Here is a 22,245-nt window from a genome sequence, read left to right on the forward strand (position 1 = left end):
ATACACAGCCGCAGCTCCGCTCACGGTGATCTAACAATGCTGGCTGAGAGCCAGCAGACCTACAGAACATCAAGGATCAACTATTTCCGCGATTAGTATAAACATGAACAAACATTCGCTGGAGATGGCTTAGAATGCCTTTAATGCCAAGGTTAAAAATACAAACGGAAAAAAATGCTTCCTTGCTACCATGAGGTCCGTTTTTTGTGTTTCTTGATCAATTGTTTGTGTTAAGATTTCACTTTGTTAAAGGTCTACAGAGTGTGACGACACGGTAGGATGTGTGATTTAATGTGGGGTGGCACACACTCCACAGTTAATGTGCGTTAGCCAGCCTTATAGTGACAAGTGTGCCGCAGTGAAAGGGCGATGGCACATAATGCACTAAAAAAGGGGCCAGCAGCACAGTGGATAGCACTTTGTATTAAGTTATCATACATTGTGACATGGTTATTTATTTTTTTCAGAACAGTTTCACAAGGAAGTTATAATAGCCTTGTTTGAATGAGAATATAATGAGCAACAAAAGAGAATATAGAAAAGGAATGCATGAGTTAAACAGCTCAATTAAAGACAGAATAAACAAGTCTTTAGTTCATGCTAAATGATGCCATCAGATTTAATGAGATGCAACATTCAAAGGCATACACAGCCAGTGTAAAGATATGAACAGATGCAAGGGAGCGTGAATGGGTTAAATGCCCCTGTAGGCAGGGGGAATTGTGTTGCTCGACTTGTTAACATCTTAACACCAAGAAAACAAAATGTTGGTTATCTAGAGTTGTATGACGTCACTCCACTAAAGCACAGAGACAGGAGCACAGAAGGAGAGGGCCTGAAGGCAAAATATAAAAAAAACAACTGCAGTTGGTGAGAAGTTTTCAAATCATTGGCAAACACAAAGATCGGGGTCCCTCCAAACACACTCACAGAATCATAGCCATGGTAGCCAAACTCTGTTCTTCAGGCTATAATAACAAAGTGGTCAAACTGGCACAAATACAACTAGGAATACATGTGGTTTGTGTTTAGTCTGCGTGCAATTTATGAGGTCATACATATCAGATAAAATGGCAGATTATTCCAAAGCCTCTGCCCAGCTCTTGTCCTGAGCCTGTCACAGGGGGTTATCAGAAGCATTTTCCCAAAGATCCAAGCGTCTGGCACATATGGGAGCAAGAAATGATACAGTATAATATATAATGGTCTGGTTATGCAAAACTCCATTATCTTTAAGATGTGTGAAATATTAACTTTATTTCCTGTGTCAGAGGCTAATGAAAAAACATTTGCAAGGCTCTTTTATCCTTTTGACTGTTTGAGGGCAAAATGGAATATGAAGCAAGAGAGATAAGCGCTGACGTTAAAGATCTCCTATTATACTACTTTTCTGGTCTTAATTTCTTGTTAAAAACTGCTATACAGTGCGTTCCAAATTATTATCCAAATGATATTTTTCTCTGATTTTCCTAAATAGTCGATGCAAATGACAGTGAGTATAATTTAAGTCATCAACCGTTAAAGTATGATTCACATTTTATTGAACAAACCTCCCAATGATAACAATAAAAAACTCAAAATGCACTGTTCCAAATTGTTATGCACAACAGAGTTTCAAAACATTTTATAGGTTTTAAAGAACCAAAAATGGCCATTTGTTGAATTTGCAGGATGTGAAGGTCATATTTAGTGAAATCAAAAGCTATTTCAATCAAAAGCATCTTAACAGGCCAAGTTACATGTTAACATAGGACCCCTTCTTAGATATCACCTTCACAATTCTTGCATCCATTTAACTTGTGAGTTTTTGGAGAGTTTCAGCTTGAATATCTTTGCAGGATGTCAGAATAGCCTCCCATAGCTGCTGTTTTGATGTGAACTGCCTCCCAACCTCATAGATATTTTGCTTAAGGATGCTCCAAAGGTTCAATAGGGTTGAGGTCAGGGGAAGATGGGGGCCACACCATGAGGTTCTCTCCTTTTATGCCCATAGCAGCCAATGACACAGAGCTATTCTTTGCAGCATGAGATGGTGCATTGTCATGCATGAAGATGATTTTACTACGGAAGGCACAGTTCTTCTTTTGTACCACGGAGGAAAGTGGTCAGTCAGAAACTCAACATACTTTGCAGAGGTCATTTTCACACCGTCAGGGACCCTAAAGGGGCCTACCAGCTCTCTCCCCATGATTCCGGCCCAAAGCATGACTCCGCCACCTCCTTGCTGACGTCGCAGCCTTGTTGGGACATGGTGGCCATTCACCAACCATCCACTACTCCATCCATCTGGACCATCCAGGGTTGCACGGCACTCATCAGTAAACAAGACTGTTTGAAAATTAGTCTTCATGTATCTCTGAGCCCACTGCAACCGTTTCTGCTTGTGAGCATTGTTTAGGGGTGGCCGAATAATAGGTTTATGCACAGCTGCAAACCTCTGGAGGATCCTACACCTTGAGGTTTTCGGCAGCAGAGATCCTTTTTCTTTCCCATTGTGCTTGAAACATCTGCTACAACCGGTCAAAGTGACCTAATGGCTAGCGTATAGGGGTGGCTGAACATGCCATGCAGCCACTGAATTTAAGTACATCTACTCTAGGTGCTGTCATTACTTTCGAATGAATACAATTTTTTCAATAATAATCAATGAAAACATTTTAAAATAAGTAATTTGTTAGACCTTAAAGGTGAAGTAAGCGGTTTATTTATATTAATATAAGTGTTAAATCGCTCTTTATTCATACAGTAATCACTTACACGATGTGCGCGTTTCATAAAGCCAATCTCTTAGTCAGCTGCTCTGCATGTAATAAGCAATTAAACTTGATGTAGTATCCCGAAATTTTATCCAATCATAAGAGAGAACGCTACGAACCAACACCCGTCCCACCCGTCTCACTCATGGTCTCACTGCCGGTGCACGCCAGAGCGGCACATAGAATAGAATAGAATAGCCTTTATTGTCATTGTATGTTGTACAATGAAATTTGAGTGCCACTCCTCTGGTGCAATCAGCATGCAATATAAATATAAATAAACATTTTAGAACAGAAGATAAGGAAATATTGTTAAGCTATATACAAAAAAGAGACTATATTTATATATCTATCCTATTTAAATTGTAACTATATAAAGAAAGAAACTATATATATATCTATAACTATAAAACTATAACTATATAACTATTGAAAAAGAAACTATGTATATATCTATAACTGCATAAACAGAATCGGCAGCAAACCTATGTAAGCAAACAAATAAATAAATAACAAAAATGGCAGGTCAACCAGGGAGAAAATGTTATTGGTATTGCACTTAAATGATTGTGAAATATTCACAGTATAGCAGTTTGTATGATCAATATGATTGAAAATGTTTACAGTATGCGGCAGTTGTATGATCAATATGATCAGTATGTGTATCAGTGTGCAGGTAGTCCTATTTTTGTTTCATCATGTTATTTGTCTCTGTGATGGCTCTGGGGAAGAAGCTGTCCCTGAGCCTGCTTGTCCTGGCTCTATGTGACCTGTACCGCCTGCCGGAGGGTAACATGTCAAACAGGTGGTTAGCGGGGTGGGAGGAGTCTTTGATGATGTTTCCAGCTCTGCTGCGGTAGCGAGAGCTGGCAATAGTCTCCAGGCTAGGCAGAGTGCAGCCGGTGATCTTCTGGGCTGTGTTGATGACCCTCTGCAGCGCTCTCCTGTCTGCTGCAGAGCACCCTGCAAACCACGCTGTGATGCAGTAGGTCAGGATGCTCTCTATGGTGGCGCTGTAGAAGGTCACCAGCAGCCTCTCCTCCAGGTTGTTCCTCCTGAGCACTCTCAGGAAATGGAGACGCTGCTGAGCCTTCTTCACCACCGCCGTGGTGTTGACAGTCCAGGAGAAGTCATCGGAGATCTGCACGCCCAGGAACCTGATGGAGTGGACTCTTTCCACTAAGTCCCCATTAATGTGCAGTGGGGTCGGGACCGCTCTGCCCTTTCTGAAGTCCAGAATAATTTCCTTTGTTTTGGTGGTGTTCAGTTTGAGGTTGTTGACTGAACACCATGCTGTCAGTCTGTTGACCTCATCTCTGTAGTCAGACTCGTCGCCAGCTGATATGAGCCCGACTACGGTGGTATCATCCGCGAACTTTATGATGCTGTTTGAGAGATGGGTCGGAGAGCAGTCGTGAGTGTAGAGAGTGAAGAGGAGGGGACTCAGCACGCATCCTTGTGGGGAGCCGGTGCTGAGTGTGATGGTGCTGGATAGGTGTGGGCCGAGTCTGACAGACTGTGGACGATCAGATAGGAAGTCCTTAATCCAAAGGCAGATGGGGTCGGAGAGGCCCAGGTGTGAGAGCTTCTGGACCAGGATCTCCGGCAGGATGTAGTTGAAGGCTGAGCTGAAATCCAGGAAGAGCATTCTGACATAGCTCTCCCGGTGCTCCAGGTGACTCAGCGCGGTGTGGAGCGCTATGGTAATGGCGTCCTCCGTGGATCGGTTTGCCCTGTAAGCAAACTGGTGTGGGTCCAGTGTGGGAGGCAGACAGGCCCTGATGTGCTGTGAGACCAGTCTCTCAAAGCACTTCATGACTACAGGCGTGAGTGCAACAGGTCTGTAGTCGTTGAGGTTGTCCGCTGCTGTCTTCTTGGGAACGGGTATTAGTGTTGATGTTTTGAGGCAGGGTGGGATGATGGCCTGCTCCAGGGATAGGTTGAATATGGTTGTGAAGACTCCAGTCAGTTGGTCGGCGCAAGCTTTGAGTACCTTTCCAGGTACTCCATCGGGACCGGCCGCCTTCCTGGGGTTCACTGTCCTCAGCACATGTCTCACTTCGTGCTCCTGAAGTGTCAACATTGTGCCAGTACTGGGGGTGGGTGGGAGTGCTGTGGCTGCTGAGGACCTGTCTGTCTCAAAGCGGGCGAAGAAGCTGTTGAGTTCCTCTGCCAGCGAGGCGTCGGTCCTAGCAGTCACCTGGTTGCTGCTTCTGTAGTTGGTGATGTGATTTATTCCCTGCCACATTCTTCTGGGATCATTCACAGCAAAGTGGTCCTCTATTTTCCTCTTGTAGGCCACCTTGGCCTCCCTGATACCTCTTTTCAGGTCTGACCTGGCCGTGCTGTACAGGGCCCTGTCCCCTGACTTGAAGGCAGCATTACGGCTTTTTAAGAGGGACTGCACTTTGCTGTTCATCCAGGGTTTTTGGTTTGGAAAAACCCTGACCCGTTTGTTGACGGTGACGTTGTCAACACAGTTCTTAATGTAGCAGAGTACAGTGTCTGTGTACTCCTGGAGGTTGTGGCTTGAGAATAAGTCCCATAGAGTGGTGGAGAAGCAGTCCTGTAGCTGAGAGAGGGCTCCCTCTGGCCAAATCTGTACAGTCTTTGTTTGAGGCTTTGTCTTCCTCAGCAGGGGGGTGTAGGTGGGGGTGAGGGACATGCAGAGGTGGTCAGATCCAGCCAGGTGGGGGAGGGGAGTAGCTTTGTACGCATGTTTAATGTTGGAGTAAACATGGTCCAAGGTGCTATCTCCTCTGGTGGCAAACTTCACATACTGGACGAATTTGGGCAGCACAGTCTTTAGGCACGCTTTGTTGAAGTCACCAGCAACGACAAAAACTCCATCAGGGTGTGCGAGCAGCTGTTTGTTGATGGTATCAAGCAGAAGGCTGAGGGCTGAGCTAACGTTAGCATCCGGAGGGATGTAAACAGCTACCACAATGACCACAGTGAACTCCCTCGGGAGATAATAAGGTCTGCACGAGACTGCCAGAACCTCTATGTCAGGAGAACAGTATGTTTCAATGATCCTGCTGCAGCCACACCACTCGTTATGTACGTAGATACACAGCCCCCCTCCTCTGCTCTTACCCGAGTTTTCGTTTCTGTCTTGCCGATGTAGCGTGCGGCCCGCTAACTGGACTGTAGCGTCTGGAATCAGCGGGTGAAGCCACGTCTCCGTGATGAAAATAACACTACAGTTTCGTACAAAGTTCGTCGTGGCTGTCTGTAGTTCCAACTCGTCCATTTTGTGGGTTAATGATCTGGCGTTTGAGAGGAAAAGGGTGAATGTTTATGCGCCTACTATGGCGGAGCAGGTAAAAATCCTACCCAATGTCTGTTTTGATGGTTTTTATCATGTTTTATCACACTTATGGATCTGAGATGATGCTAGATAACTTGCTGCTCGAAGACCGCAGTGCATTAATGTGTTGACGTAGGGACGAGCGAGGGGACTGCTAACTGCAGTAACTGACAGGAAGTTAGCTAAAAGAACCATTCCGCTTACAGCTCCTTTAATACCTTTTTGTGTAAATTGGTCAATACAGATCAAAACAGATAATGTAACATTGTAGGTCATCTATCATTCTCATTTTCACAACAACACATCGCGACAATGTAATTGTAGAGCAAACTTAAATTTTTAAGGAGCATTACCATGAAATATGAAGTCTTCAGCGTACTCCCAAAACTCCAAGTTCTATTTGCTTTCTCTGAGCTTTCTATTTATGCCCCTTCATGATCTATATATGAACATGAAATGTTTGATGTGTCAGAAATGATACAACATGCACCCTGTGGTGTATTCAATTTGTCATATTAATAAGAACATTTCAAAGGATTTGTGGATTAAACCTCCCCTTTGATATATTTCTGCAACAAAAATCACATTTTACAGCTAGGTCAAGCCTTTGATTTAAATGTCATAAAATGCTCAAGCTGAGAGTGTTCTTAGAATGAAAGAAAGTTCTCAAATATTCTGCTTTTTTTCACATGGAAAATTCTGTCTTTCTTTGGTTTGCTGTTTTCCTGACAGGGACATTCACTCAGATTCAAAGCAAAGCTTCATTGTGACCATAAATATGCTAAATTCAAACAAAGTAGTTATGCATCTCCAACAGCATTTTGTACTATGTTCTTCTTCTTGACACTTGATGCACAGAAATGTGTCCTGATAAAGGTATGTTATTAAACTGCAAAATCATTTTGAACAAAATGCCTCAGTACTGAACTCAGGAAGTGAAATTCACTTATGATCGTTTTTGCTTTGCAGTTGCATGGCAGCTCAAGAACACGGGGGGATTAGACAAATAAGATCAATAAAAAATATCAACTTAACACTCTTTTAATCAATCTCTGTAAATGAATGGGCCGGGAGACTTTGTATAATGTGAACAGGGTCAATCGCAGTCAGAAACCCACAAAGTATTATCACCGGACTCTGTTTCGGTTCGCTCTCACCACCTTAATCACAGATGTTTTTAGGGAAAGAGCTCTGGTGATCTCACTGCACACATGCCCAGCACCCAAAAGCCAACGGAAAAACAAGGGCGAGCATTTGGCAGATAGGGAGATCCGTTTTCAAGGGAGTTGGTGAATACCAAAATAGAACTAATAAGAGAATGCATTTTGAAGGTATTCTTCATGTTGCCTTAAACATGATTCTGAATAAATACTTATGTTTCTTTGTGTCTGCTAGATATGTAAGTAGGCCACTGTTTAATAACAAGTCAGCAATATCAATTCTATATGGCCAACATTGTTACGCTGCACCCATGTTGCTCAAATCTATTCATAAATAACATAAATATTGTTATGCAGGCTCAGCATCTTTGTACCTTATCCTTTTCTCCTTGTGTTTCTCATTTTGTGTGTGTGTGTGTGTGTGTGTGTGTGTGTGTGTGTGTGTGTGTGTGTGTGTGTGTGTGTGTGTGTGTGTGTGTGTATGTGTGTGTGTGTGTGTGTGTGTGTGTGTGTGTGTATGTGTGTGTGTGTGTGTCAGTAAGTCAGTCTGCAAAGTTCAGCACTGTAAAGTCAAAGTATGCAGTCCAAGTATACAAAATGGGCCATCATAACAATATCAATCCGGTCTGTCATGTAGGTACTGTGTGAGTGGAGAAAACAGCCCGCACAGTTATACCTCATTGAGCTTAATCTGGATCAATAGCCTAATGCTATCAGTAAATCAGCATATGTACAACAACAGTTAAAAAGTATTAACTCTGAATGCAGCTAACTATCGAGAGTTTTTCTCTGAAAGAACGTGTGAGAGAGATGCAATTAACGTTAGACTCACACAGCTCTGCCTCTCAGGAATACAAGCAAATATAGGAATAAGAGAAAAATAATTACATCTGTGCAACTTACACATTGGTTTTGGGAAAAAATTGCTTAATAAAATCCAGGAAATCATCTCAAGATTAGCCCCACATCTCAAAACGGTGGTATGTACACCGAAACCCCACACTATTGCTTCTCACACCGATACTCAATCTACATAATACATTCATGGTTGCGATGCATGCTGCTATATCTTTTTCTGACAATCCTTAATTTTCATGTGACCTGTCTGGGAGGTCTCTGAGAGACTAATCGAAAACCCTCTGCATTAATGCAAACACCCCAAATGGAAATTAAAATGAGGCTTATGGAAAAATAAAATATATATATATTTTCAAAACAGGTAAAAGTTAAACTGAAGTAAAAAACACATACATTTGTTTTTTATATCCATAGCTCATCCCTATGCCAGCAATCAGACGTGTTTTAAAGTATAGCAGTAGGGCTACTCACCGAGATGATTGCAGCCAAAGTCTCTATAGCCCCGGTGCTCAATGTGACGTAGGGGACGACATCCTTGGCAAAGCCTGCTTCCTCTAAGATCCCGTTGGTGTAGTACCAGATCTATGAAAAGTAAATCAAATATCACTGGACTTTTATGTTGTATGCATACATCTGCAATCACATGAAAGACACAAATATATACAGTACGTAATATTTTACATCAGGCCATGCCTTAACGCGTATACACTTACTTTTAGGCTGAATTCACATCATTTGCTAGCTCCAATCACAACCACTTTAACCTTTGCCAGCACCAGTACTAATGTAACCAACACTTGATCAGAAAAAATACCAGCATTAAAACAAATTTAAAACATGAACACCGCTTCAAATTAAAAATTCTTAAAATAAAAGGAGACTCAAGGGTTTGAGAAGTTGCTTAATTCTTTATGATCTGAGCACATCTATCTATTTCCCTCTGTTCGTTCACATAACCTAAGGCCTGCACTAATCTCACCAGTGACAGGTAGAAACTAGAATATCAGACATGTGGTCTGAATCCATTGACTGAAATTATTGATTAAAAAAACTATTGAGGCACTGATAGCAGGAATCGATTATCAGCTGTCATTGTAATAGCACTGGTTCATTGTAGCACAGTAAGCCTCTGTAACACAAAAAAACACAGACTCAGACCTCCAGAGTGATCTACATTGCATTCCTGTCTTCTTGGAAATTAAAATGTATGTTAATAAAGTAATTTTCATATCTATGATCATTTTGATGATGTTTTGTGATTTCTAGGTTGTATTACTGAAAAGTCAATCAACATGTTACAATTTGATGCTATACAAATTGCTATTCCATCATGAAAGTGATTTTCTTAGGATCATTAAGATCAATTTGCATGCAGTGTAAACAGCGTACAATATGTAGGTCGAAGAACAAATATGTTTACCTGCTTTAATTTGGGAATTTTCAGAAGAACCAGATTTGACTACACCCTTCTTACTAGTAGAGTCTTAACATACACCAGGAAGTTTGAAACTGAACATCTAGTCCTGTAAACAGTAACTCACTTGTGTGCTGCATATATGGACTTATAGAGCAGTCTCAGTTTATTAAGCTTACGGTAATACGTTTTGTTTGCCAATCAACAACGTTGCTGTGTTCTTCTCTATTCCTCATGGCAATGGAATTGACTCTGAAGATGTTCCTCAGTTCAGTGTTGTTGTCATTCTCATATTTTAAATGGTGGCTGACAGCAGTAGACAGAAACTCTTCTCCTCACACAGGGGTATTCTTGGCATTTACTGTATATGCCTGACTCAGACCAACCGAGTGCACTGCTACACAGCAGGTGGAGGAGGGTTTTACATCTCTTCCCATCAACAAATTGCCCAGGACAGAGTGACTCACAGTGACTTCTCTGTGCCCACAGGGTCTCATACGCAGTATAATAAAGAGATAGTGATCCACTCACACACAGACAATTTTAAAATGTAAAAAAAAAGAAAGACAACAAATATGAGGTCACACCTGTGCTCGCACAAACGCAGAAGGACGCGTTATGCAATGTGCTGCTACACCTGATCCACTGACTAGCAGCACGGCACTGATTTTTGTTACTGATGACCCTGTGACTGGACAAGAACACCAAAGCGTTCTTGTAAATAAAATACCCCACATGCCTTTTCATTGATAAATCAAGTGAGAGTAGTTGTGCAAAGACATGTTTTTGCCTACAATGACAATGTAAGTGTCTTTATATACTTTTAAACTTAGCCTCATAAATGGACCAGTTTCAGATCAGTAAAAGGTGAACACCCACTTAGACTATACTAATATCTAAACCTGTTTTCTGCAGCTTAATCAGTGGGGTCCATGCCTTATGCCCTTTACATTTTCTATAGAGTATAATGGGAGTCTTACATCTCATGTGATGTGTGATTGGTGAGGAAATTAAAAGTATCAAGAGGAATATTTGACTCCTGTAGGAGGATTTTTTATTTTATTATTAAAGCACCAATGAAAGAGGTAAAGGACATAACTGGCTGATACAAATGAAATGTAGTTTAACTCCACAATACAAATGCCATTACTGATCATAGTGATAAAGTTGATGATGTGTTAAACTTAATAATTCACTTATGTAATTGGATACTGAATAATTATTGTGAAAACATTTTGAAATATTTAAATAGTTGGCTTTGCAAATGAAGAGGAAATATATCTGTTTGCTTTTTTGTGTAGTGTATAGTAGTCAACTACATTTGCAGTGTACTCTTAAACCAGATATAAACATGTTTGTTAGTGTGCAGAGCTGACAAGGTTTCCAGCAATTATGGGCAGCTTGGCCAGCTGAAGGTTATTTGCTACATCTGTGCTACATCAATGTGGCGGACGGGAGGTAATAAGTGGGTCTAAAGACACTTCATTCTTCACTTTATTACTTTTCTTGTAAAGGTGAATCCCTGGGGTTATTTGAGGTCAGTAAGAAACTGTTCTTAATGTTTTATCTGGAAAAATAAAGGTTAAATAAAAAATAAAATAAAAAAGGTCCAGCATGATACAGGTTAGGGACATGACCTGGAATAAAAAATCTCTACATACTGATCAATTACTATCCACTGTGGAGTTGACAAGTTGACCAAGATAGCAGGAAACAGGAGCTGCTCTATAATAGCCTTGTGAAGCAGTCAAGGGAAATGTTGTGTTTGACTCAACAAAAAGCTACATCTCCAATTAGGAGAAATAAGCCAGGCTGAGCTTTCAAGCTGCATTCATCAATAATTCTATAGTAACAATTGATCAAATGACTAATGTCTAATGTGAACGGGGTTGCTCAAAGTCAACAGCCAATTTGCTCACAACTCTTTAGTTTCCCTTCAGCTCCACATAACGTTTTAGACAAGCCCCAACCTCAGCGATTTTTACCAGCATCCAATAAGGAAGTGACCTACAACTGTAGTAACCAGAAAGTGCCACTGGGGGTGGCACCAAGACGAGCAGTTTTTCTTTGACTCACTTGTTAGATAGGCCGTTTTCAAAGTCTTATTAAACCTATTTACAGCCTGGGCCACAAAACCATTTTAGTCTGTATGTTTGGGTCATATCTCCATGACAACACTGAGGGGGGTGAATTTTTTTGGCCCACGCTAGTTTTTATTCTTTTGGAGGTTAAAATGTATTGGCGCGATCTCTTGAGTGACAGCTCTCCGCCCGTTGTCCCTCACTTTGCCTCGGAGGTATACGTCAGCTATCTCCCTCCCCCGACGTGACGTCGATTCCCCTTTTCGGCAAGAGGAATGAGGCGGAGTAAAAATCTCACAAGATGGCGACGGGCACAAACCAGGATTATTGGATGCCGTGTGAATAACTGAGGTCAGCCCGGATGCTACATCCATATTATTTACTATCTATGGTTTTAGAGTATTTCTGTTTGTTGTTTTTGTTTTCTGTACCACCACTTGTATTACCTACTGGCCTGGTTCTACTATCAAGTGCTCCACCAGTGTTGTTCCCACTATCTATGGTCGTTCCACACCGCTGCCCTTGCAAGCCCTGAGGAGCCAACTGAGGTAAAGCCCACAACCCAGTCCTACATAACATTTTTGTCTCACTCTACTCAACCTCATTTACAGCCACATTGGGTAGCTGTTTTAGGGAATTAAGTTCTCATAAAAGCAACTAGCTGGTGAACAAAGTGGAACATTTAGGAGCAAAAGAGAAGGATCTGCCTCTCAGGCATTTGTTAAGATCAGAACAGAGCCAATAGAAGAGTAAATATTGCACTTAAATTCCTTAACTACCAAATAAATGCGTAATGTAATCAGTTCCTGCCGAATGTGTAAACAGGTGAATGCAACAGGTAACTTGTTTATCAAAACCCGTGTAAGGTCACAAAAAAGCCCTTCAAAAATTAAGAGTTAATTATTATTATTATTAGTTCAAATTATTTCTTGAATCTGCATCTTTATATTAAAGTCAGGTCACATAATGTATAATGCCCATTTTCAGCTTCAAAATTCTAGTTTGAGATTCTACTAGAAACTGTTTTCAAGGTTTTGTGTCTTAAAGTGCTATTGCCAAATCTCCTTTTTTAAGCCTCATCTTACAAAAAGCCCAGTCTGCTCTGTTTGGTCCTGAATCTAACGGCCAGTCAGAGATATATCTGACTGGGGTTTTCAAACACATGTTTTTCAGAAAGGTGGAGGTGGATAAAAGAGACAGGGTTTCTAGTCTCTAGTCACACAGGGGACCCATTTTAATATGAAAGTACCATGAAGCATTTTGCTTAATTAATGGAAATGTTTTAAATTACAATATTTTGGGGGAAATTCGGGGAAAACTGTTAGTTTCACTTTAACACATACCTATAAATAAATCAAGAGAAACAATCATTTGGAGTGGTACAACACTTGGTAAAATCTGTAAAAAATTGAAAAGTCACAATCAATTGGACATGTTCTCCATGGTCTGGTATAAGCATTCAGCTAGCAGAATGGCTCCGTCTCTACAGTACAAGAGGAAACACACTTAACCCTCCTGCCTTGAGTAAGTCTGTCCACCGAGTCTCAAAACTGATTGACAAGAGCAAAGCTCATGGGGAAAAAGTAAGACACCACTCCAAATGATCAGTGTCTGGTTTTACTCTTTAAAGGTACGTATGTGTTTGAGTTAAATTAACATTTATACAAACTGAAACATTTCCAACAAATTCCCCCCAACAATATTGTCATTTATATAGAGATAGATGGAGATTAGTGGAGATGCCGATATAAGAAAAAATTAAAGTGGTCTCTTTTTTTTCAAAGCTGTATACAGTAAATAATGTAAGTCATGCAAATTGTGTTGAAAGATGTTTAATTTATTATCATACTTAATGCAATGATGCATTATTGATTATTTTCATCTTAATCGTATATTGAATTATATATAGGCTATATTTCAAATTAATTCCAGATTTTTTTTTAATAGTAAATACTTATAAGAATGTGTCTCAAATTTGTAATGCACTCTATAAGTGTAGGATTCAACTGACGATGTGACAAATGTGAAATCAGAGTTGCATCTTACTGCATTGAGGCCACAGAGCTGATAGCAGGCCATGGTGACGATGATGGTGATGAGCTGCCAGCGAACAGCTCGGCTCCTCAGCAGCTGTAACACAGATGCTGTCTGTAGGTTGTCCTGAGCTCGAGCCTCCGCGTGGACCTCTTCCAGCTCCTGGGACACATCTTTCTTTCCCAAAAACCTCTGAAAGGCTGACACACACACACACACACACACACACACACACACACACACACACACACACACACACACACAAACACACGGTAAAAAAAACACTTTGAATTATATCAATTTGTGTAAAATATCCATTTACACATGAAAAGAAGCACGAGAAACCTCAAAAAACCACCATCATGCTGGGATCAAAGACGCTAGTGATTTAATCCGTAGCAAGAGAAGACTTATCCTCGTAAATGGATCAGTGTGTTAAAAACTAAACACCCACTTAGACTATACCAAAATCTTAACCTGTAGCTTAATCGGGGGTCCAATAAACTCCCACTCTTGTATATATTTGTGATTTGCAATCTGAACATTGAATTATGCCCCATTTATTTTTCTCTTTTGGCCTCTGTAGGGTGGGTAATGCAGTATTACATCCCATGTGATATGGTATTGGTATGAATAGTAAAATTACTCGGTGGAGTCTTTGACTTCTCAAAGTGGTCAAATATTATTTTTTTATAAAAGCATTGATTACAGATGAGATGAGACCACTGGCTGAGTTAGATACAATTGACGTTGATGATAAAAACGCGAAAAATTATCATAATGGTGATATGTGATCTGTGATTATATACGTAATTATATTGTGTGAACATTTTGAAATACTTAAAGAATTGGCTTTGCGAATGTTTAAGGAAGATGGAAATACATGTGTTAGCTTCACACAGAACCTCTGTAGTCTATAGTTAAGTAGTCAAATAGATTTTCGGTTTACTCTTAAACCAGAAATAAACACGTTATTTTAGTGTGCAGAGCTGACAAGGTTTCTGGCAGTTATTTTGCAGTTTGGCCAGTCTTTGGTTGTCTGAACTTGTGCTATATCAATGTGGTGGTCTGGAGGGAATAAGGGGTTACACTTATTTCTTCACTTTCATACTTCTGCTGTAATGGTGAATCCCTGGAGTTATTTGAAGTCGAGCTGGATACAGGTTAAGGTCATGACCCAGAATAACAAACACATCGACATGGATTAAAATAAGTCAAGGGAGTGTGTGAGCTGGATCACAGCCAGTGTGGACAATGACCCCCATGAGGATTGAATGCCTCTGAACTAAAGCTTGGTCCAAGGACTCCAGGGTGGCATGCTGCAGCATTTGTAATGCACTAAGTCTGTGTGTGTGTTGTATTGTATGTCTATTGTATGAGGTTATGGCTAACAAGGTTCAAATCTATTACAAAGGCAAGCCTGAAACTGACTGCCTAACTCACAATGAAAATATAATGGTTTAGCCTATACTGCACCCACAGCAGGGACATATCACACAAACCCCTACATTTTGCTAGTCCGGAGCGTGTTTGATGGTTTTGCATTTTAAGAGGCCCTTAGGATTCTATTTGGAGTTTTCATATCTGAGTGTAAAATGGCTTCACAGTTAAATGAGAAAACATCCCTCATGTCTCACATGAGCGTCTGTTACCCAGATGAGTTGCTCACTATGATATCATTCTCAACATAATTATTATCCAGATTAGTACATGTAAATTTATACTCGAATGCCTCCCCGTTGACAGAAAATCTGGAGACCTGCTGTAATCCAAAGTCACACTGGGGCTGTCATTGTCAATGTCTTGACATGATATTGATGTTTATATGTTGGTGATGGATTGGGCAGCAGCGGTTTTGTCCCCAAGGAGGCAATCTATTTTATTTTTTCCCTGAAGGAGGAAAGTGAGCCTCCTCTCCCCGGCACTGATGTGGTCTGAGATCTCACAGGGCCACAAGGGAATGAGATGTGGCACAGTTCAGACCGTTAAAAGTACCACATTTCCCGACCGACGGACTGCTTGAGAAATGATTCTGAAAGGGGTTGACTATATGGTCTACAATGAGGTATATTGCTTGAAATAATAGGATAGAGTTGAGTTGTTCTGTATGTTTTTCATTGGAAACAAGTCCAATGATAAAGCCAAAGCAATTTAAGTTCAAAGTCAAGTACATAAACAACCGAAATACTGTTTCTCCCAAAAATTATTCATCTTTAAAATATCTTTCAATGGCTGGTGCCTATTGATTTCAGCTCGTATCTCACAGTGTTTGCACAAATGTTTTAAATATATTACAAGAACACTGGTAATGTCATTTGATGGTGCTAAACAGCAAAGCAACTTTACAGATAAACTAATCACTGAATATGCCACAAACTTATCCACATATGCCTGGAACCAGAGAGAAACCTCAAGCCAAAATAATAATATGAATGCTGGATTCAATCCCACGCCTTGCTGACAGTCAAGGACCAGTGACCTTGGCATCGTATCCTCTTCCATTTAAAAAAAATAACTACTTTAGAGAGAGAAATCCACACATTTTGTAATGTGGGATGAGTTGGGATTTGTGGCAAGAACAGATATAATATCAAATATATTGGTTTTATAGCTCTGGTCTTGGCAAGGCAAAAAAGGTCAAATTTTATTTGTATTAATTGGTAAGCTCCAAGCTGAAAAGGGTTCAGAAATATTGAATACAGTGGAGTCAAGGCAAGCTTGGAATCAGAGCAGTTTGGCAATCCCACTGGCGGTCTGCAGTTTAAAAAACTGTCTCATCTTCAACCTCTGTAACCTTCAAATGGAGGGCAGGGCCACAGGAGATACGTGCAATACAACATGCTGTTCCTGTCTGACACTGATTCTGATAGGAGACACAGGCTCCCGCTCATGATGCGCATGGGTTCACAAAATGTCCCTAAAGTTTCCCTAAGGAATATTTAGACCTATGCCAGTAAAACCATGGCTCTCAGTAGCACGAAGGACATGGAGGGAGTTTGGCCCATATGTTTTGTGATGGATTCCTCTGTAGATGAGAGAAGGCACTATGTGTTATTTGTGTAAAATTATATTCAATTGTTTCTAACTTATTCCTTTTTATGGAATGACTGGTGAGAGCTATTTACTTGTTAGGATGCCCAGCTGTTTGTCGTGTTTTCTTCATCAAATGTTATCGAAACAGTGAGTCCGCTGAGGTGTCGAGGTGCAGAGGGATCCAGCAAAAACACCTTAAGGTCATCTGACAAAGGAAAACCCTACTCGACTTTTGCCACGATGCAATGCGACATTATCTGGCAAGTGTGACCCTAACCTTTACCCTAGCTGCCAATTAAATATGTGCAAGTGTACATTGCTGGTAGTACATGAAAAGAGTATTTCTACTTTTTACCAAAGTAAAAAAAAGCATTAAATTATTGCTGCCATGGTAACCTTCCATAATTGTAAAATAATGTCTCATAGTATAATCTACAACTATAAAATTATCTATTATTCTTCATTATCCGATTATCCTCATATTAATATCATAATTAGGTATCCTGTTTAACATACTTTGAATGTGAAGTGTTGTCTATGTTTCAATGTAACGTAATCAAACATGCTCTATTTTGACAAGGTTCCACCCACATCCAATTAATTTAATAAAATAGAAACTGATTAGAACTTGGCCAAGAGCACGCTTTTTTCCATACTTCAACCTCACCATTCTGCAATGCTACCCACATGAAGCAGACCCTGCTGTGAAAAAACAAAACACCTGCGATATGTGGTTTCAAAAGTCCCTCAGCTTGACTAGGTCCTCATAATTGGTGACCTTAATGCCAACGTTCATCAGAAAACCATACACAAAAAGGAAAATGCTTAGAAATTACATGTTTCTCCTTTATGTTAATCATGTTTTATCTATGGAGACACAGTCTATTTCATATATACCGTATTAAGATGCATTTGTAGCATTTGTGTTGCTGCCAGAAAGTTAGAGTTCATGTGACAAGCCAATTAGACGTATCAAACAGAGGCACTGAGACCTTGCTGAACTCTTTGAGTTCAAAAGAAACTAACAAACAGGATGCCCCACTTCACTAAGTACACAATCAGCCAAACCTTTGGAGATTACCCATCAATAATGTATGATCATAAACATCAAAGAATTCAAACTACCCCAGAGACTAAATTGATCAAAGCCAAAGCGGACGTCAAATATCTCTTCATTAACACATGCAGTTTGAGTTATGACTACAGTATACCCCATTCCACACGGCATTCCAACATTAAACAGGTTGATACTATATTTTTTTTTTACTGTAATATCTCAGACATGTAAACACAATGATTGGGATAGAGGATGTATATCGATTGGTTGATAGTCAATAGCACATATCTAAATAATTTCACACATACTACATACAGTGCATACGGAAAGTAATCACAGCGCTTTACTTATGTTACAGCCTGGAATAACGCTGGATTAACCCCTTCAGACCCTGTGATTTTTTCCTCAAAATTCTACAAATAATACCCCATAATGACCACTTGTCCAACCAATAATGGTTTGAGATTGTTTTCAAATATAATATGTACATAAGTATTTACAGCCTTTGCTCAATACTTTTTTATGGCACCTTTGGTAGCAATTACAGCCTCAAGTCTTTGGGAATATGAAGCCACAACCTTGGCACACCTATAAGTATTTGAAATGATGCAGAGTAAAGCCCAAGCCCTTGGACAGGATTCGGACAGGATTACCATTGCAAGGGGATGTGGGGAAAAAAATAGAATATACACTATGGTCCTACTGTGTGAGCAGAATTTGAGTCAAAAATAGCTCTCCTACTTGGAGTCATCACGCAGTCAAATCTGAATACACAGACATAAAGCACATATTGAGACCATTCAGTGTGAGCTAATACTCCTAGGCTCATTATCCCCAATATCTATCACAGACATATGTCCACATCCATGGGTACATTGCCCACAGGAACTGCCAAAGGCTAATTTAGCATTATTTTACTCTTGCCATTTTCCAAAAAGTAAAAACTGCATGGGCTCAAAATAAAATACCCATCTGGTAATTCAACAGCCCGTTTGGAGAGCTTTTCTAGTGCCTTGCTCTCCTTATCAACAGTTTCATATTAGTTCCCATGTAGGCCTTTATGTTGGTGTTCGCATGTTTTCATCATGAAAATTGTACAAGTCTGCCTTAAAACAAAGCTTCAAATAAACCGGAATGATCACTGCAAATGAATCCCACTTCAATATAAATATGGACACCTGACAATTCCATTTAGGACATTGCACATTCAAGCTATGTTGTAAAAATGAGCCAAAGCAATCATAAAGTACCGCAACAATGGGACAGTAATCCGTGACTCTATTGTCTTGGTTAACAACTCTATCCATCCCTGCAGACGCACTATGGACATTTATGCAATGGTACAGTGTGGTCGGCACTGGTCGCTGTAAAAAAACAGAAACTTGCTAATTAAACTGGACAAGACAATAAAGCCTTCAGTGGCAGCCTGTATGCAATCTACAGATGGTTAATGCAGACGTGTTTCTGATGGTGTATGGCATACAATACCTCTTTCTGCTCCGGCCTCGTCCCTCCTCTCCATCAGCAGGTAGCGGGGACTCTCAGGGAGGAATGGCAGCACACACAGCTGCAGTACTGCTGGTAACGCCAGAAAGGAAAACAGGTGGATCCACCTGGACTCCTGCAGTCAAAATATGTGACAAAATGACCACATTAAAGCATCAGACCTGGAAGAGTTACACCATACTATACAAAAAAGTTGGACAAAACAGTTGTTGTTTATTACTCCATGGAATAAGTGGATGCACATTGTTCACAATCTCTGCAAGCAATAATTATCAATTCAATGCAACATGACAGGGAGTTGCTGTGTTTGTAGGAGATAGGTTTATGGCAATGCTTTGAATGTTAAAGCAGAGTATAAGAATGATGGTCTTCACATTAGCCATTTCTAAATGCCTGCTGTTGTGAATAAGTGGGTAATCAGACATAAAGCTGACGTTAGCTTTAACTGAGCAATGGCAGTATATTATGCTGTGTATATGCAAATGATGCATTTTTAAAATGTGGGGCATTTCCCTGTTCCCGCCTTGATAGATTTGTGGCTGTTTTCCCAATATATGTACTATATGTAAAATATCTAACTTTTACTAAGTTAAGTTCAAGCAGCAACAGTTGATTGTAAATATTTATATTAACAGCATGTCAAATTATTTTAAGTTTAAAAAGTGAGGGGAAGGAATAGTTCTTTCACTTTATACTTTGTTTCTAGTTGTGGCTCAGTAATCTGCCCATTATCTGAAATAAATAATTTCTCTGGAGTTATTGTATGTCTAACACAAAACAACACAACACAACACCACTTCCTTGTTTGATTCTCACAAAAAGAAACCCCTGCTGCCGGTAAAATCTCCCATCAACAGGGGCCTATTTCAGGTGGCTGGTTTTACATACTCTGAGTTTAATCCTGCGCTCTGAGTTGGTCAACTCAGAGCGCGGGGTTGATGAGTAACTCTGGGTTTTCGGTTTCAGAACTAATAAAACTATTATTAATTACGTATTCGTTTCTTAAGAGGAAGATGAGGAATCAATGATGTTCAGGAGTCAAGATGACAGTTCAAGGAGATTTAATGAAAAATAATGACGGCGAGTTACAGCATATTGCAGATCAAGCAGACTACAAAAAAGTGAACTGTCTCCGGACCTTCAACAATATTGATCAAGTTCAGATATTCATTTCATTGGATTTAGATTAGTCACATGTTTATGAAATCTTCCAATCGTCTTTCTTCTTCCGGATTGTTGACTCTGCACTATGGGAGAAAAACGCCTACGTGCCGATGTCCTTGGATGAAACAATGTACTACTATATGGTTTGGTCTGCTGCTAAGCTGCAGGTGTGAGTTTTACAGAGGCCTATTATTTACAACAGACACCTCGTCTTGGCCTCTAGCGTTATCATATCGAAAGTTATCAAGGGGCTTTTTGTTGCAAACTCATCCCTCACTCCCTTCCTTTCTCACAAGCTCTGGAGTGAGAGATGAGAGAAGTTTAGTCACAAGTTAAGAATATATCGATTATTCTATTGATTATACATGAGTAAATGCAAATTAATGAGGGGGGTATATAAACATCATTAATTAGAAATATTTTTTCTAACAGAACAGTGGATCAGCTTTGGGTCAATCAACTCTGAGCGTGTTCACTCTGGGGTGGAGCGTGTGTGTAAAAGCCATCGTCAATGGATCGCTGATAACATGATTTACCATGGAAATAAATGCTTGATCCTCCCACTTCTCCACTTCTCAAAAAAGAAAAATTCTCCGCTCCTCCCACTAAAGTTAGAAATATTAACGAATGAGTTTATGGAGAAGAATTAACGGGGATATTTGCTCACAACTCTGATCTAATCACCTCAGCAATTCAAAAAAAAAGGTGCAAACATTTTTTGTCAATAGCATCATTGCTTCCGAATGAGAAGCAATCTATTTTAAGAATGAAGTTAGCAGTCAGCAGCAGCAAAATTATTAAGCTGGCGCTGCACAGCATTGCTGACAGTGTTTTATTTTCGCTGTATTATGTAGGCAAGCTATAATGGCCTACTGTGCAGAAAACAGACTGTCGCTTCTTTTAAATGGGGAGTGAAAGACATTAACGTCGGACACATAAGGTGACCGTTTCCATTGTATATCCTGATTGATTTATTACCAGATCCCTTGTCCTCTAGTGATCACAGTTTAAATCATTATTTAATTTCTAAATTCATATTAGTCTATTTAACAAGGCTCGTCTGTGACTTTGTGATAACGCAAGTGAACAGTAACGATCGCGTGCAACCGCAGAAATACATTTCAACCTGTTCAGTGGCACAGACGTTGAAAAACTCCTGTTAATAAATAAATAAATAATGAGATACATACAATGCAATAGGTTTATTAATCTGAATGTAGAGCATGTTCACGATGTGTAAGGTGGCCGTATATGAACGGCACGAGGGCTGAGAACTATGCTACTGATCAGATAAATGATCGATCAAACGTAAAATCATCAGGAAATGATTAAAACATCCCGATGGAGATTTCTATGGAGTGATTTTGCATCAAACTGTTCAGGGTTGCGTTGTAGCAGTGACACTCTTTCTTCAGTCGGAGCTGCAGCGTAAAGTGAAAACAAACTCAAAAGTAGGTCAAATCACCTATCCAGCAGGTTAGACCCATGGCGTATGTTGCCGCAGTAACTGACTCCACTAACTCAGAGCGAACAAACTCTGGGTTGCCTCAAAACCAGCTACCTGAAATAGGCCCCAGATTGTATGCCTTTGGAATACTATAGGCTATATAGGTGGAGACCTGCCAGGATCAGAAGAAAAGCCCATCATATGTCTTCCTGTTGCTGTTTGTAATGAATGTCAACTCACGCGGGAGACAATTTTCTGACGCTGTGTTGGCAGGGTAACAATGTGACAACGTTAAAGTTGTTGCTCATAGTTATGAGAATGATCACCTTAAGAGAGACCAAAACAAGCCATTTGTATACAGTACGTCTAGAGTAATTCTACTACTGTTGTTGTCGTTTCTTCTGTGTAGGTGCACAGAACACTGA

The 22,245-nt window shown here is 40.1% G+C and overlaps 1 protein-coding gene across 1 annotated transcript in view; it reads right to left on the bottom strand.

The window, feature by feature from the left end:
- slc2a9l2 (solute carrier family 2 member 9, like 2) overlaps positions 1 to 22,245 on the bottom strand; it is a 122,614-nt gene that overhangs the window by 70,694 nt on the left and 29,675 nt on the right. Inside the window, exons 7-9 of the mRNA XM_080025446.1 lie at positions 19,192 to 19,324; positions 13,626 to 13,813; positions 8,556 to 8,666 (exon numbers count right to left, since the gene is read on the bottom strand). Coding sequence (XP_079881572.1) covers positions 8,556 to 8,666; positions 13,626 to 13,813; positions 19,192 to 19,324 — 432 coding nt within the window. The remainder of the gene's footprint in view (positions 1 to 8,555; positions 8,667 to 13,625; positions 13,814 to 19,191; positions 19,325 to 22,245) is intronic.

The sequence above is a fragment of the Ammodytes marinus genome (assembly GCF_949987685.1).
Source record: "Ammodytes marinus genome assembly, chromosome: 4".
NCBI lineage: Eukaryota > Metazoa > Chordata > Actinopteri > Uranoscopiformes > Ammodytidae > Ammodytes > Ammodytes marinus.